Here is a 14,080-nt window from a genome sequence, read left to right as displayed (position 1 = left end):
GCAGGAATGAAATGAGAGAGTAGCATTGACATATATACACTACCAAATGTAAAATAGATAGCTAGTGGGAAGCAGCAGCATAGCACACGGAGATCAGCTCGGTGCTTTGTGACGACCTAGAGGAATGGGACAGGGAAGGTGGGAGGGCGGCTCAAGAGGGAGGGGATATGGTGATATATGTATACATATGGCTGATTCACTTTGTTGTACAGCAGAAACTAACACAACATTGTAAAACATTTATACTCCAATAAAGAAGTTAAAAATAAAAAAGAATGTCTTAACTTTTCCTTTATTTTTGAAGGATAGTTTTGCTGGATAGAAAATTGTTGGTCAACATCATTTTCTTTCAGCCTTTTGAATATGTCATCCTACTGCCTTCTGGTCTCTGGGGTTTCTGATGAGAAAGCAGTGTTAATTATATTGAGAATCTCTTGGACATGATGAATCACTTCTCTCTTATTACTTTTAAGATTCTCTATCTTTGGATAGTTTGATTATGATGTGGAGCTTCTTGAGATTATCTTACTTGGATGTTGTTGAGCTTCCTGCATGTTTACATTAATGTTTTTCATCAATGTTGGGAAGCTATTGACCATTATTTCTTCAAGTATTTCTTCAAGTATCACCATTTCTGCCTCTTTATCTCATTCCTCTCCTAGGACTCCCATTATGTGTATCTTGATTTGACTGGTGATGTTCCAAATATCTTTGAGACTGTAAATTTTTCTTCTTTTTTTCCCTCGTTATTCAGACTGGATAATCTCAAGTTTGTTGATTATTTCTTTTGCTTAGTCAAACTCACTGTTCGGCCTCTCCAGTGAAGTTTTCCTTTCAATTATTATACTTTTTAACTCCAGAATTTTATTTCTTAAAGAACAATTTCTACCTTTTTATTAATAGTCCCTATTTGGTGAGCAATTGTCTCATACTTTCTTTTAGTTCTTTAGACATTTTTTCATCTAGTTCTTTAAACATCTTTAACATAGCTGATTTTAAAAGTCTTTGTCCAGTAAGTCAGAGGTGTGGCTGTTGCAGGAACAGTTTGTATTGACTGCTTCTTTTGCTGGTATGGGTCATACTTCCATGTTTCTTTGCATTTCTTATAATTTTTTGTTGAAAAATGAATATTTAACTCTGGAAATAAGTTTATTTCCACTCCACAAGGTTTGTTTTTGTTGCTGTTTGTTGTTATTTGCTTGTTTAGTAACTTTACATCACGAATTCTGTAAAGTTTGTATTCTTTTTCAAGTGCGGTTACTGAAGTCTCTTGCCTACTTAGTTTAGTGGTCAGCTAATGATTGGGAACGTATTTCCTTAGTGCCTAGAACCAGAAAGTTCCCCAGGTTTTACTGAAGGGCTTGGTCTGAAGACATGCCTTCAACACTCATATAGGCAGTTAAAAACTCTGCTTAGCCTTCTGCCCAGGAAACACTTGAAAAGGCCCTAATCCCTCCCCTCTGGCTGACTTTGAGGCTCTGCATGAGCCAGAAGTGTAGGGACTTTTCAGATCTTTCATGGGCATGCACATAGTCCTGGGCATGTACACACCCCAATGTGTGTCTGTGGCCTTCTAGACTCCCAGGAATAGGTCAATGCTTCTTAAAGCTCCCTATGGACATTTTGCTCCATAGTTTTTCCTTTTAGTTTTTTGGTTACCTTGTTGTTTACCTAAAATTGTTTCCCACACTGCTTCAGGCAGATGTGATATTAGGTACTTGCCACTGTTAGTTTTTGACAAATACCCACAAGGAAAAGGCTGTTTACATTGGATGAGCTCTGAGTCAGGTCAAATCAAGGCAAGTGAGGTTTTCCAGGGAAGTGTCAGAGAGATCAAATAATGGAAATTCTTTGAGAATGTGACTTAGAAAGAACCCCAATCCCATTCTGACTTTCCCAGTGTCTTCCTGGCTTCTGGTTTTCACTGTGGTTTTGAGGCCTTTGGTTTTGAAGGCAGTCACAGAGCTAGGGATAAAGCTATGGGATTAGGACAAGTTAAAACACCATGTAGCTTACTTTTCTTACTGAGAGTCAACCGTTTTCTTGAATAAATGCTTCCTGGATTGTTACAAGCTGCTGGTTAACTTTCAGGATTCTGAAAAAGTTGATTTTGAAAGATTTGTTAGTGTTCTTATTGCTTTTGTAGAGGCGAGGAATTTCAGGGATACTTACTCTGCCATTCCTTATGATGTCACTTGAAACCTGCTTTTTCTTAATTAAAAAACTGTTTTTCTTTCATGTTGCTGAGTACTTTTTTAAAAAAATCTTGCAGTGAATGTGCAGAAACTTTGTTTTCAACTTTAGATAACTATATTTTCCTGTAAATGAATGATTCGCATTCATCAAAATATGTCACAAATATATCGAAAAGGCTATTGTCTATGAAATATGTTTAATAATGGATTATGAAATTATGCAATGAAAACAGTCATCAAGAGAATAATCCAGGACCCAGTAACATGGGGTGCAAGCATATGGTTAAGTATAGGTCCTCAAGATCCAGATGCCTGGATCATGTCATGACTTTGCTCGCCTCTATCATTAGGATCTTGGTAAATTACTTACCCTCTGGACTTTAGGTTCCTTATCTGTAAAATGGAGTAACAGTAGTACTAATTTAATAAGATTGTTGTAAAATTTTAGTGACATCATGCTTATAAAGCCCAAAGCAAAATGTCTGGCATAAACTGCTTAAATTATATTTTAAGTTGTTATTATTTAAAATTCTGTAATTTAACTATAAAATACAGTGCTGGCACTGAATCAGTCTTTGACTGGGTTGTCAATGCCATAGTCATCTAAGCAGTCTTTCTGTTTCCTCTCTCCTTTTTGTGCAGTCCTATACATAACAGCTGGATTAATACTCCTAGTGTGCATTGCATCATTCTACTGCCTGAAAAAAACTGTTTTTTAATCACCACATTACCCTAAATACCAGTCTCCTACCATCTGCAGTGAAACCTAACCCAAGTCTTTTTTCACCCATTGACCAGATTCATCCAGCCAAACTGAACTATTAGCACTATTCATTTACCCCAATAATTGCCTTATCTATCATCTATCTATCTATCTATCTATCATCATCTATCTATCTATCTACCTACCTACCTACCTACCTATTTCAGATCCTGTTACTAAAAACCAAATATGGAGAATTCCATGCATCTGTGAGCTCTCTCTGTTCATGAAGAAACTCTATGCTTCCCTTTCTCTTCATCTTTTCTCTTATTCTTCCTCTTCCCAGAATTATTTTCTATCCTTTCCACTTGAAATATCATGCTCCCTGGTATCTTAAATTCTGTCTCCTCCATGCTCCCTTTTAGTTGCTTCCCCTAAAACAAATATTCTCCTAATACATTTCTTTATACTCTCATCTCATTACTACCCACTGAACCATAGCCTTCTTAAACATTCTATGTCCTACTCATCATTGTATATCCTGCGGTGAGTCGTTGAGTGCTTGTACACAAATGATGCTTAAAAAAATAATATTTTCAGAACGGAAACAAATTCTTAGAAGCCAAGTGGCCACTCTTTGAAATTTTCCTCCTTAAGTGGAGATAGTGGGATGATTTTTATTGCTCTTAATAGCAATACTACCATCATAAAAATATTTTCAACTACTTAAATATACTGCCATCATATTTATTCTTTTGCACTCTGCAGGCTCCTCTCTGGTTACCATTGAAAGTGCTGCTGAATCGAGTTTCCTGTCATATCGAGTTGAGCCACTTCAAAGCAAAGCCAACTTTTGGATAGGATTGTATAGAAATGTTGAAGGTAATTTTTGCAGCATGATTATTGAATCACAAACATTTCAAAATGTTGTAGGTAAAACAAGTTTTCAGTCCTAGAAAGTCTTGCCTTAAGTAATGATTAATTTGTGAAGAGTTTGAAAATTCAAACTCATATTTTCATTTGAGGTAAGAAGTGAAAATTTAAATGACTCACATATTAGGCTATCTTGGAAGTTGCTAATTAAAGAATATCTACTGTAGCTAAGTTAAAGAAGTTTTAAAAAATATTTTCTGTCTTTTGCCAGGAAAAAAACAATTAGGGGAGGATAAGTTTACATATTTATACTAATTAGGAATAAATTTTCAACTAAAACTACATGAGAAATACATTCTCAGTTTCCCTGTAACAACTAGCTACTGTTACCTTGCCTGTGAAAAGTTTGGTTGTAAACAACTGTTGATTGCAGTATAAAATAACATGCTTAGAAATTTTACATGAATAAGTTGAATTTATTTTAAGGCAAGTTATTTTTAACTTCTATTTTTATTGGCTTTCTCTGATAATCAGGAATGTGGCTATGGATAAACAACAACCCACTCTCCTTTGTCAACTGGAAAACAGGAGATCCCTCTGGTGAAAGAAATGATTGTGTCGCTTTATATGCATCTTCTGGGTTTTGGAGTAATATTCACTGTTCTTCCTACAAAGGATACATTTGTAAAAGACCAAAATGTAAGTTAGAATTTGTCCTATGGTATGTGTGTTCCCAGGCTCCCATCTCTTTCAAATATTGATATCAGGTGTGAATTATCAATATAATGCGATTACAGGTTCCTTGCAACCTCTCCCTCTTTTGTGGCCTCTCCCGTTGCGGAGCACAGGCTCCAGACGCGCAGGCTCAGCAGCCATGGCTCACGGGCCCAGCCGCTCCGCGGCATGTGGGATCTTCCCGGACCGGGGCACGAACCCGCGTCCCCTGCATCGGCAGGCGGACTCTCAACCACTGCGCCACCAGGGAAGCCCATCTCACTCTTTATAAGTGAGAAATCCAATCTGCCGTGGTGATCAGTTGCTGTCTGCAGTTTTGAGTGAGCACAAAACACTCTCTTTCTGCTTAACTGACATAATGCTTTTGGTATATCAATACATTTATGATGGGATATCCATGCATATGGATTTGCGAAGTTGTGAGCAGTTTGGAGAGCCAGGCCTATGGCGTGAGAGAAGAAGGGGTGAAATACTTACCCTGTGGCCAAACCAAAGTGGACGGTGGGGAGGAATGAGAATTTATTAAGGAATAAATCACGTAACACCAATTAAGTTTCCTTCGGAGATTGAATGACAGACCATGTCAGGACAGGGGCTGGGGGAATTAATATTATATGCCCATGCTGTGATACTCTCTGGACTTCCATAACGTTTTATGCCATTCTACTTCATTTAATATCTTTCCCAAGAGACAAAATTATAAATTAGATAAGCGATTCAAGTAAATGAGTTGGATAAATTAACACTCCATCCCCAGTAGATTTTATTTTATTTTAGAATTGCGTAGTTCTTCATTCTTTGAAAGCTCTGTTCTAAGATACCACACCCTTTGGTGCAATGTTGGAATCTTATTTTATTTTTCATTCAAATGCCTTGTAATACCTTGTGCTTCAGTGAGCCATTTTCAAAACTGCTAGCCTAGGATACATTATTTATGGGTAGATTGGGTAGATTTTGAGGGTATCAGTGGCTCAAATGCAACCGGGGAGATCATATTTTCAGATCTTCCAATGTATTCAAACTCATCATGCAGCTATAGGATGCTGTTATAGGATGGATAGATAGATCAATCTGTATAAATTGCAGATTTTATCTATCAATCAATCATCCATCTATCTATCTACCTATCATCTATTTATTGTCTATCTATATCATATATCACCATCAATCCATCATGGATGATTTGATGTATTTGTAAACCAAATAATGCTCACTATCTACATGCAGTTATTATGGGTTTTTAATAAGTATTTAATTATTTTCTTATTTTACAACAGTATTTAATCATTTTCTTATTTTACAAACAGTTGTTGATGCTGAACCTACTCATACATTAATTACAACAAAAGGTAAGACCATTTTGAAATTTTAATTTCCATATTAGTAATATATCAATCAAATTTGTTTGTTTTAAAAACAACAATAATCCCTTCCTATCCACCCTGCACTCTCAGTCGAATTTCTTGAGCTATACTAGCCTTTGTCATTATGACATCGACCTTCCTTAAATGATGCCCTAGAAGAGCAGGCCTTGGCGTCAGGTGGGTGTTTTTATCATAGATCTTACTGAGGACATTGATTGCTCTGTTCCCAAGGGTTGCCCTATGAGAACCCACCGAGGAAATTTCTCTCAGGAATCCCTGTGATTTTTTTTCTTTTCTTTTTTTTTTTTAAGCAATGTTTTAAAATTTAATTTTATGGACAGCTTGAATAAGGAACTGATCCTCTTTCACTCATGTTGTTTGCTGCTAAAAAAAACTCAAAGTGAGATTTATAGCTTGCCTAAAGCCCCCCTATTAACTTCATAAGTGCTGTCTGTGAACTAATACTCATGTGTTCAAATTTCCACCACTCACTTTCTTTTTTCCCCCCGAATTATTTTGAAACAGGTGTAAATATTTTAAAATTATAAAATATTGCACCGTGGTTGTAACTTTTGCAGTTTGAGGCGCAGCTGTAAAACTAGCACAACTTTCTTGCTGTTTCACAATTTCGTAGATGGAAGATTCATTCCCACTGTAGATCTCAGCAACCTCAGCAAACTTTTTTTCTTTCCTTATTAAGTTGAGAACTTTTACCTTTTCACTTAAAGGAAGCACTTTATGGCTTCTCTTAGGCATATTGGAGTTGCCAGCATCACTACTCTTGGGCTTCGGGGCCATTATTAAATAAAATAAGGGTCACATGAACACACACACAAAAATAAATAAAATAAAATAAAAATTATACTAGTTCGGGGCTACGTAGATACATGAAATATTCTTGCAACTGCATAATCATCTTAACATGTAAAATAATCTTCTGTGTCACATGGACTTCTGTTTTCATGTCCTGCATTCTGTTTGGCAAATGTCACTGGAAAGAAAATTTATGAATTTTAGTTTTCCTAAGAAGAAAGTTGTATTGTTTCCAGAGCATTCTACTCTTTGCCTCCCCTTAACTCGTTTCCTAACATGTTTATTTATTTACAGCTGACCCAAGGAAGATGGGCCCTTCCAAACCATCTTCCAACGTGGCAGGAGTGGTAGTCATAGTGGTCCTCCTGATTATAACGGGTGCTGGCTTCGCTGCGTATTTCTTTTATAAGAAAAGACATGTACCTTTCCCTCGAGAGGACACTTTTGAGAACACTCTCTATTTTAATAGTGGATCGAGTCCAGGAACTAGTGATACAAAAGATCTCATGGGCAACATTGAACAGAATGAACATGCAGTCATCTAGAATCATGGTGTGATTTAGGTATATTTGAATTTCATAAGATTATAACTAAAATGGTAAAGTCTTTCATTCAGTGTGATTATTTCCTTTCAAATTAGTACTGTATTACACTGGTCTGCTGTCCTTTTCCTTTGCCTCATGGAAAAAATAACTGTTTATTTTCTAGCCTGGCAAGATATTTTCACAAAAGAGGGATAGTAACATTGACTACTATGTTTAAAAAGATCTTAGGTGAATATACAGCAGCATTGGTGTGTAGCTAGTGTCAACTGCATGCATACAGATTACAAGAACCCCAGAAACAACCAGCTAAGCTTCTTGAAATCATTTAAGGAGCTCCCAAAGAATCGTTACCCATTGAATAGTTATTCAGTAATTAGATGACCATTTTAAAAGCCAAGTACAAATAACCTCAGGTGACACAAAAATCTAGACACTTTTTTTCTTATACCCATCTTGATTTTTTACCCCAATGATTTAGAATTATATTTTTACATGTGTGAAAAGAATAAGGCAGCTGAGAATCTTGTTCGCCCCAAGCAGGATTTTCCAGGCTGAATATTGCAGATGTGTTCTTTGTCTTGTTTTATGTATATCAAGAATGCAAAGATGTGAAATAAAAATGTAAATTTGCATAACTTGATGTATTTAGATAATGTGAAATGGACATCAGAAACAAGGTCTAGGGCTTCCCTGGTGGCGCAGTGGTTGGGAGTCCGCCTGCCGATGCAGGGGATACGGGTTCGTGCCCCGGTCCGGGGAGATCCCACATGCCGCGGAGCGGCTGGGCCCGTGAGCCATGGCCGCTGAGCCTGCGCGTCCGGAGCCTGTGCTCCGCAACGGGAGAGGCCACAGCAGTGAGAGGCCCGCGTACCGCAAAAAACAAAAACAAAAACAAAAAAAAAACAAGGTATCTTTTTAATGGATTTGTATTTTGGTGATCTTGGTAAGTGTACATTTTCTTTTAACTGAGATTTATTTATCCATTTACTTTACACTTCACTGTACTCTGAAAATAAATGATATTATTAGTAGAGGAATTCTTTAAACTCTTCATCTGTTTGGGAAAAAAAAAGATTGTTAAAGCACTGTGCATAAAATGAATTTTTTACCGTAATGACTTGGCCAATTTCCCTGGATCTTTCCCCTATAACACTGACTTATTTCAGAATTCAACAATCAAAGGCACTGTTATTGGGAATTAGGTCTTTAATATCATTTTCTCACTTTAACAATTCCTTTTTGCTTAAAAAGTTTTGCCTTAGATAAAGCTTTATGTACAATGTAAAATACATTGGAGGTGTCACATCTTGCATGGGTACCATGCTCCCAGCTCATTCTTGCCTTTTCCAAGGGGTTGCTCACGGGCAGAAATTCCTTACCTGAGGTCCCTAAACAGGACTCCTTAGATGGCATGAAGGGGTCTATGAAGGGCCCCCAAATTGTATGCAAAATGTCTCTATTTGTGTTTATGCCTTTTTTTTTTTTCTGGGAAGAAAATAGCTAGATTTTCAAGAGAGTCTAATTCAAAAAGGACTAAGAGGTAGTGTACTGTGTAGGGGGTAAGGTGAGGTTTGCAATACCCCACCTTAGATAGGTGACAGGTAGAAAGAAACAGGATGAGAGGTGGGCAATTGTGGGGAAGCTTGCTGAGAACAAACAACTTTCATGCTTCAGACAATAGAAAACCAATTGCTTTTATTTTCCTGGTAAGAACACAACATATTCCATTAGAGGAAGTTCCAGTGGAAACAATGGCTATGGTGTCAAAGGAGCATGTGGTTAATTATACTGAAAAAAATCTTCATATATACATATTTTTTTCTTTTAAGATACAAGAGAAAGATACAGAAGAGAATTAGAACTGTGAAAGAGGAGTGTATGAGTGGGCACGATTTACAAATTCTTTACACAAGTCATTTTCATCGTAACTCAGAGCTGCGTTTTAGCAGAAAATATTTTGGACTTCAAACAATATATATCTCAGACTTAAATGTCTTATCCTTTCAAGAAACTGTATTCGGGAGGGTGCTGAGTTTTATGCTTCACACCCTCACATTATCCACTCAAACATACAATCAAATAGATAAGTCATCTGTATCCATATATGTACCCAAATTAAGTAGTAGCATATTAATAAGCATTTTTTTGGGAGGGGGGAAGTTTTATAAAGCAGAGAAGAGCAGTTTTTGTTTTGTTTGCTTTTTTGCATTTCTTTTTGGTTTTGGTTGTTGTAGTTGATTTGTTTTTGTTTCTGTTTAAATAAATTTATTTATTTAATTTATTTATTTTTGGCTGCATTGGATCTTCATTGCTGCACGCAGGCTTTCTCCAGTTGTGACGAGCGAGGGCTACTCTTTCATTATGGTGCGCGGGCTTCTCCTTGCAGTGGCTTCTCTTGTTGTGGAGCATGGGCTCTAGGTGCGCGGGCTTCAGTAGTTGTGGCACATGGGCTCAGTAGTTGTGGCTCACGGGCTCTAGAGCGCAGGCTCAGTAGTTGTGGCGCACGGGCTTAGTTGCTCCACAGCATGTGGGATCTTCCCGGGCCAGGGCCCGAACCCGTGTCCCCTGCATTGGCAGGTGGATTCTTAACCACTGCGCCACCAGGGAAGCCCCTGTTTTTGTTTTTTAACTGGAAATTCTTTCTGGGGACTAAATGTTTAAGTGCTCTCCTCAGTGGCTTTGCACTTGTTTTCATCAGAATTCCACAGCCAGAAGATTCTTAAGGATATTTTTTTCCCAGGTGAACTCAAAACAATGTGAATAGTCTGTAACTTGAACTCTAAAATTAAAGGTGATATCTTAAGAGACTGGTAATATCTTGCTTCATCCATTTTCAGTGTTCACTCAGCCATCTGTTTGTACATTTACCCATTAGTTCATCAAGTATTCCATGAGCACCTAATACATATGCCAGGCATTGAGCTATACGTCCTGGAGATTCAAATATGGGTGAGAAGCAGTGCTTGTCCACAAGAACTGCACAGTCTAGTGGAGGTCCAGACACAAAAGATCATTTTGGGGGGAATTTGTATTGATGTATACTTGATGTACACTATTATGTAAATTACAGGTGTTCAATATAGTGATTCACATTTTGAAAAATTATACTCCATTTATAGTTATTATAAAATGTTGGCTATATTCCCAATGTTGTACAGTATATCCCTGTAGCTTATTTGACACCTAACTGTTTGTACCTCTTAATCCCCTACCCTTATATTGCCCCCCAGCCTGTAACCACTAGTTTGTTCTCGATATCTGTGAGTCTGCTTCTTTTCTGTTATGTTCACTAGTTTGTCGTATATTTTAGATTCCACTGGTAAGTAATACCATACAGTATTTTTCTTTCTCTGTCTGACTTATTACTTAGAATAATGCCCTCCAAATCCATCTGTGTTGTTGCAGATGGCAAAATTTCATTCTTTTTTGTGGCTGAATAATATTCCGTTGTGTATATATACCACATCTTCTTTATGAATTCATCTGTTGACAGGCACTCAGGTTGCTTCTGTATCTTGGCAATTGTAAATAATGCTGGTTTGAACATTGGGGTGCAGGTGTCTTTGAGAATTAGTGTTTTCTCTCTTTTGGGGGATATATACCCAGGAGTGGGATTGCTGGGTCATATGGTAGTTCTATTTCATTTCTTTTGAGAAACCTCCATACTGTTTTCCATAGTGGCTGTACCGGTTTACATTCCCAACAACAGTGTATAAGGATTCCCTTTTCTCCACATCCTCTCCAACCTTTGCTATTTGTGTTCTTTTTGATCATGGCCATTCTGACAGGTGTGAGGTGATAGCTCATTGTGGTTTTGATTTCCATTTCCCTGATGATAAGCAACACTGAACATCTTTTCATATGCCTGTTGGCCATCTGTATTTCCTCTTTGGAAAAATGTCTATTCAGGCCTTTTGCCCATCTTTTTAATCAGGTTGTTCGTTTTTTTGATGTTGAGTTATATGAGCTTCCAAAACCTCATTTTTAACGTAATGGAGTCTTTAAAGACACTATCTCTGAATACAGTCACATTCTGAGGTTCTATGTGTTAGGGCTTCAACATATGGATTTGTGGGGGGACACAATTCAGCCCATAACGTACTTCTATAATGCTTATTTTGATGTCCCTTGTATTTGTAGGGTTCTCCAGAGAAGTGGAACCAAAGGGTCTATCTATACATCTATCCATCAATTATCTGTGTCTATCTGTCATCTATGTATCATCTATCTATCTATTTATCATCTATCATCTTTTAATCTACTTACCTATATACTCTATAGATTAATTTAAAGAATTGGCTCATGCAACTGTGGAGCTTGGTAAGTCCCAAATATACAGGAGAGGCCAGCAGGCTGAAGACCCAGGGAAGAGTTACAGTTTGAGTTCAAAGGCAGTCTGGTAGCAGAATTCTTCTGGCTCTCTGTTCTCTTCAGGCCTTCAGCTGATTAGATGAGGCTCATCCACACTATGGAGGGTAATCTGCTTTACTAAAAGTCCACCAGGGCCCAGCCAAGGTGACACATAAAATTAACCATCACACCACTTTATATGGCAATGGTTTTGTAATTTTTTTTTATAAAGGGAAAAGAAAGATGATGCAGTCTTTAGTACAATTGATCAGAATTTTTTAAAATCTTTGATAGTTTAGAAAAGGTTCTTTTAACCATACAACTTGCTATTGATAACATGATATAAATTTTTAGGATTATGGTCAAATATAGGAAAATTTCTATTAAATTTCATTCATATACATATTCATATTCTAATATTTCTAAATATTCATATGCTGAATTTCAGGACCCTCATTTTGAGTTTTTTTTTTCTTTTTTGTGCGATGAGTAATCTCAGATACGTTTTAATTTGATGATGCTCACTAATCAGTTTGTTGATATTGTTTTTCTAATGGCATATTTTGATTGTTTTGGTGAGGCTGGTATTTTGTGTCAAATCAGTAAAAATTGAAATCCTTTTCTAATATGTTCATATGATTCACTTCATTCCCTTCATTGACTAAGTTGCCATAAAAACTATGAGTCTCTTCCCTACTTCAATTTGAAATTTAGCTCTTCCTGTTTATAAATTATTGTTTTGGAGTTATCTGAAAATTCTCCTGTTCCTGTTTCTGTCCTGCTCTCAGAATAATTTCTATCGGCTTTGTGGCTAGGTTTTTGCTTTATTTCATATTACCTTTAATTTACTTGCATTTTCTCCTAATTATTTAATAAATAAATTTTAAAATGACAAGATAAAGTATATTTTCTATACATCCAAATCTGCAGTCTGCCAGTATCTATGGAAGAATTTGTCAGCTGTTTCATTGAAATGTTCCAAAAATGTTTGTTACATATTCCAAGTCGTATATTTGGTAAAGCTCCAATATCACAGTCCTAGCCAAAAAGAAAATAAGTGTAGTTCTTTTATCATTGTATATACTATGTTATTTAGATCTTCCATTTTGACTAGGCATTGATGATAACTGAAATTTCTGCTTACATTTTTTACACTCTGGAAATTGAAAGAATTTCTATAGCTTCTGGTTTCATGTATTTCATTGTTTCTCCTCTAATTGCAACTTACTTTGGTCCCATGTACATTACAATACACTTATATTGCTGTGTAAACCCTGGTCCTCAACCTTTCAGTCAAGGCTGGATAATTTGATACAGTGGATTAGGTATATTACTAGAAGCTATTTGTGAGGTGACTTTTTGGTGTGTCAATTTTACTAGGCTGAACTACAGTATTTAGTTAATCAAACATGAATCGAGGAGCTCTGGGAACGGATTTTGCAGAAGGAATTAAAATCCCTAATCAACTGACTTTAAATTAGGGAGATTATTCTGGGTGGGCCTGACTTAATCAGTTAAATGGTCTTAAAATTGGGCTTAAGCATTTTTTTTTTTTTTTTTTTTGGGCAGGAGAGACTACTGCTGTAGCTAACAGCTTTGCCCCATGAGGTTTCACCTTGCTTCTGACCTTCCCTTTCTGATGGCCTGCCCTCTGAACTTGCTGGGCCAGTCTGGCACAGTTGCATAAAGCAATTTCTTGTAGTTTATATACATCTTCCTGCCTCTAACTATCTATCTATCTATCTATCTATCTATCTATCATCTATCAATTACGTACCATCAATCTGTGTTAATAGTTTCTACTGGTTCTATTTCTCTGAATCCTGGCTGACATGCCATTCTTATACTGATACCACTAGTTATATTATTAGTAAACATATTATTCCACTAAACCTAAACTGCATGTATTCCAAATTCAATGTCCATTTACCATGATTCTCCCTTTTATAAATTATTTTTTTAATTGAAATATAGTTGATTTACAATGTTGTGTTAATTTCTACTGTACAGCAAAGTGATTCAGTTATACATATATCTACATTCTTTTCTTATATTCTTTTCCATTATGGTTTATCACAGAATATTGAATACAGTTCCCTGTGCTATACAGTAGGACCTTGTTGTTTATCCATTCTATATATAATAGTTTGCATCTGCTGACCCCAGATGGGAGAGGCATGGAGTAGGAGTCTGGGGTTACCCTGATTCTCAAAATTTCTTATGGTCAGTCTAACAGGACTTAACACAAGAGGAAGTTTGACAGAAGGGTAGTTGAAGTGGAGAGTCTGAAACAATTATGGTTAAAATGTCTTACTTCTGCAGATTTTATTTAAGAAACATGACCACATGAAAGCACTTCTGGGGCCCCTCCCAGGGGTTTGGAAGGGACCCATGCGAGTGAGGGGCCCCAAAGCTTAAGTTTTATTCGCTTCCCTATGGAACCACTCTGAGTGTCAGGAACAGCTGCTGGGAGGTGGCATCTGAGTAGAGACTGAGCAGAGT

The 14,080-nt window shown here is 36.8% G+C and overlaps 1 protein-coding gene across 1 annotated transcript in view; it reads left to right on the top strand.

Moving 5' to 3' along the window:
- The window catches only part of MRC1 (mannose receptor C-type 1), a 99,645-nt gene extending 91,735 nt beyond the window's left edge, over positions 1 to 7,910 (top strand). Inside the window, exons 27-30 of the mRNA XM_007446571.1 lie at positions 3,667 to 3,780; positions 4,306 to 4,470; positions 5,814 to 5,855; positions 6,978 to 7,910. Coding sequence (XP_007446633.1) covers positions 3,667 to 3,780; positions 4,306 to 4,470; positions 5,814 to 5,855; positions 6,978 to 7,228 — 572 coding nt within the window. The 3' untranslated portion in view covers positions 7,229 to 7,910. The remainder of the gene's footprint in view (positions 1 to 3,666; positions 3,781 to 4,305; positions 4,471 to 5,813; positions 5,856 to 6,977) is intronic.
- Positions 7,911 to 14,080: the final 6,170 nt, after the last annotated feature.

Source organism: Lipotes vexillifer, unplaced genomic scaffold (assembly GCF_000442215.2).
Source record: "Lipotes vexillifer unplaced genomic scaffold, Lipotes_vexillifer_v1.1 scaffold229, whole genome shotgun sequence".
Taxonomy (NCBI): domain Eukaryota; kingdom Metazoa; phylum Chordata; class Mammalia; order Artiodactyla; family Lipotidae; genus Lipotes; species Lipotes vexillifer.
This window is presented reverse-complemented; position numbering and strand designations above follow the sequence as displayed.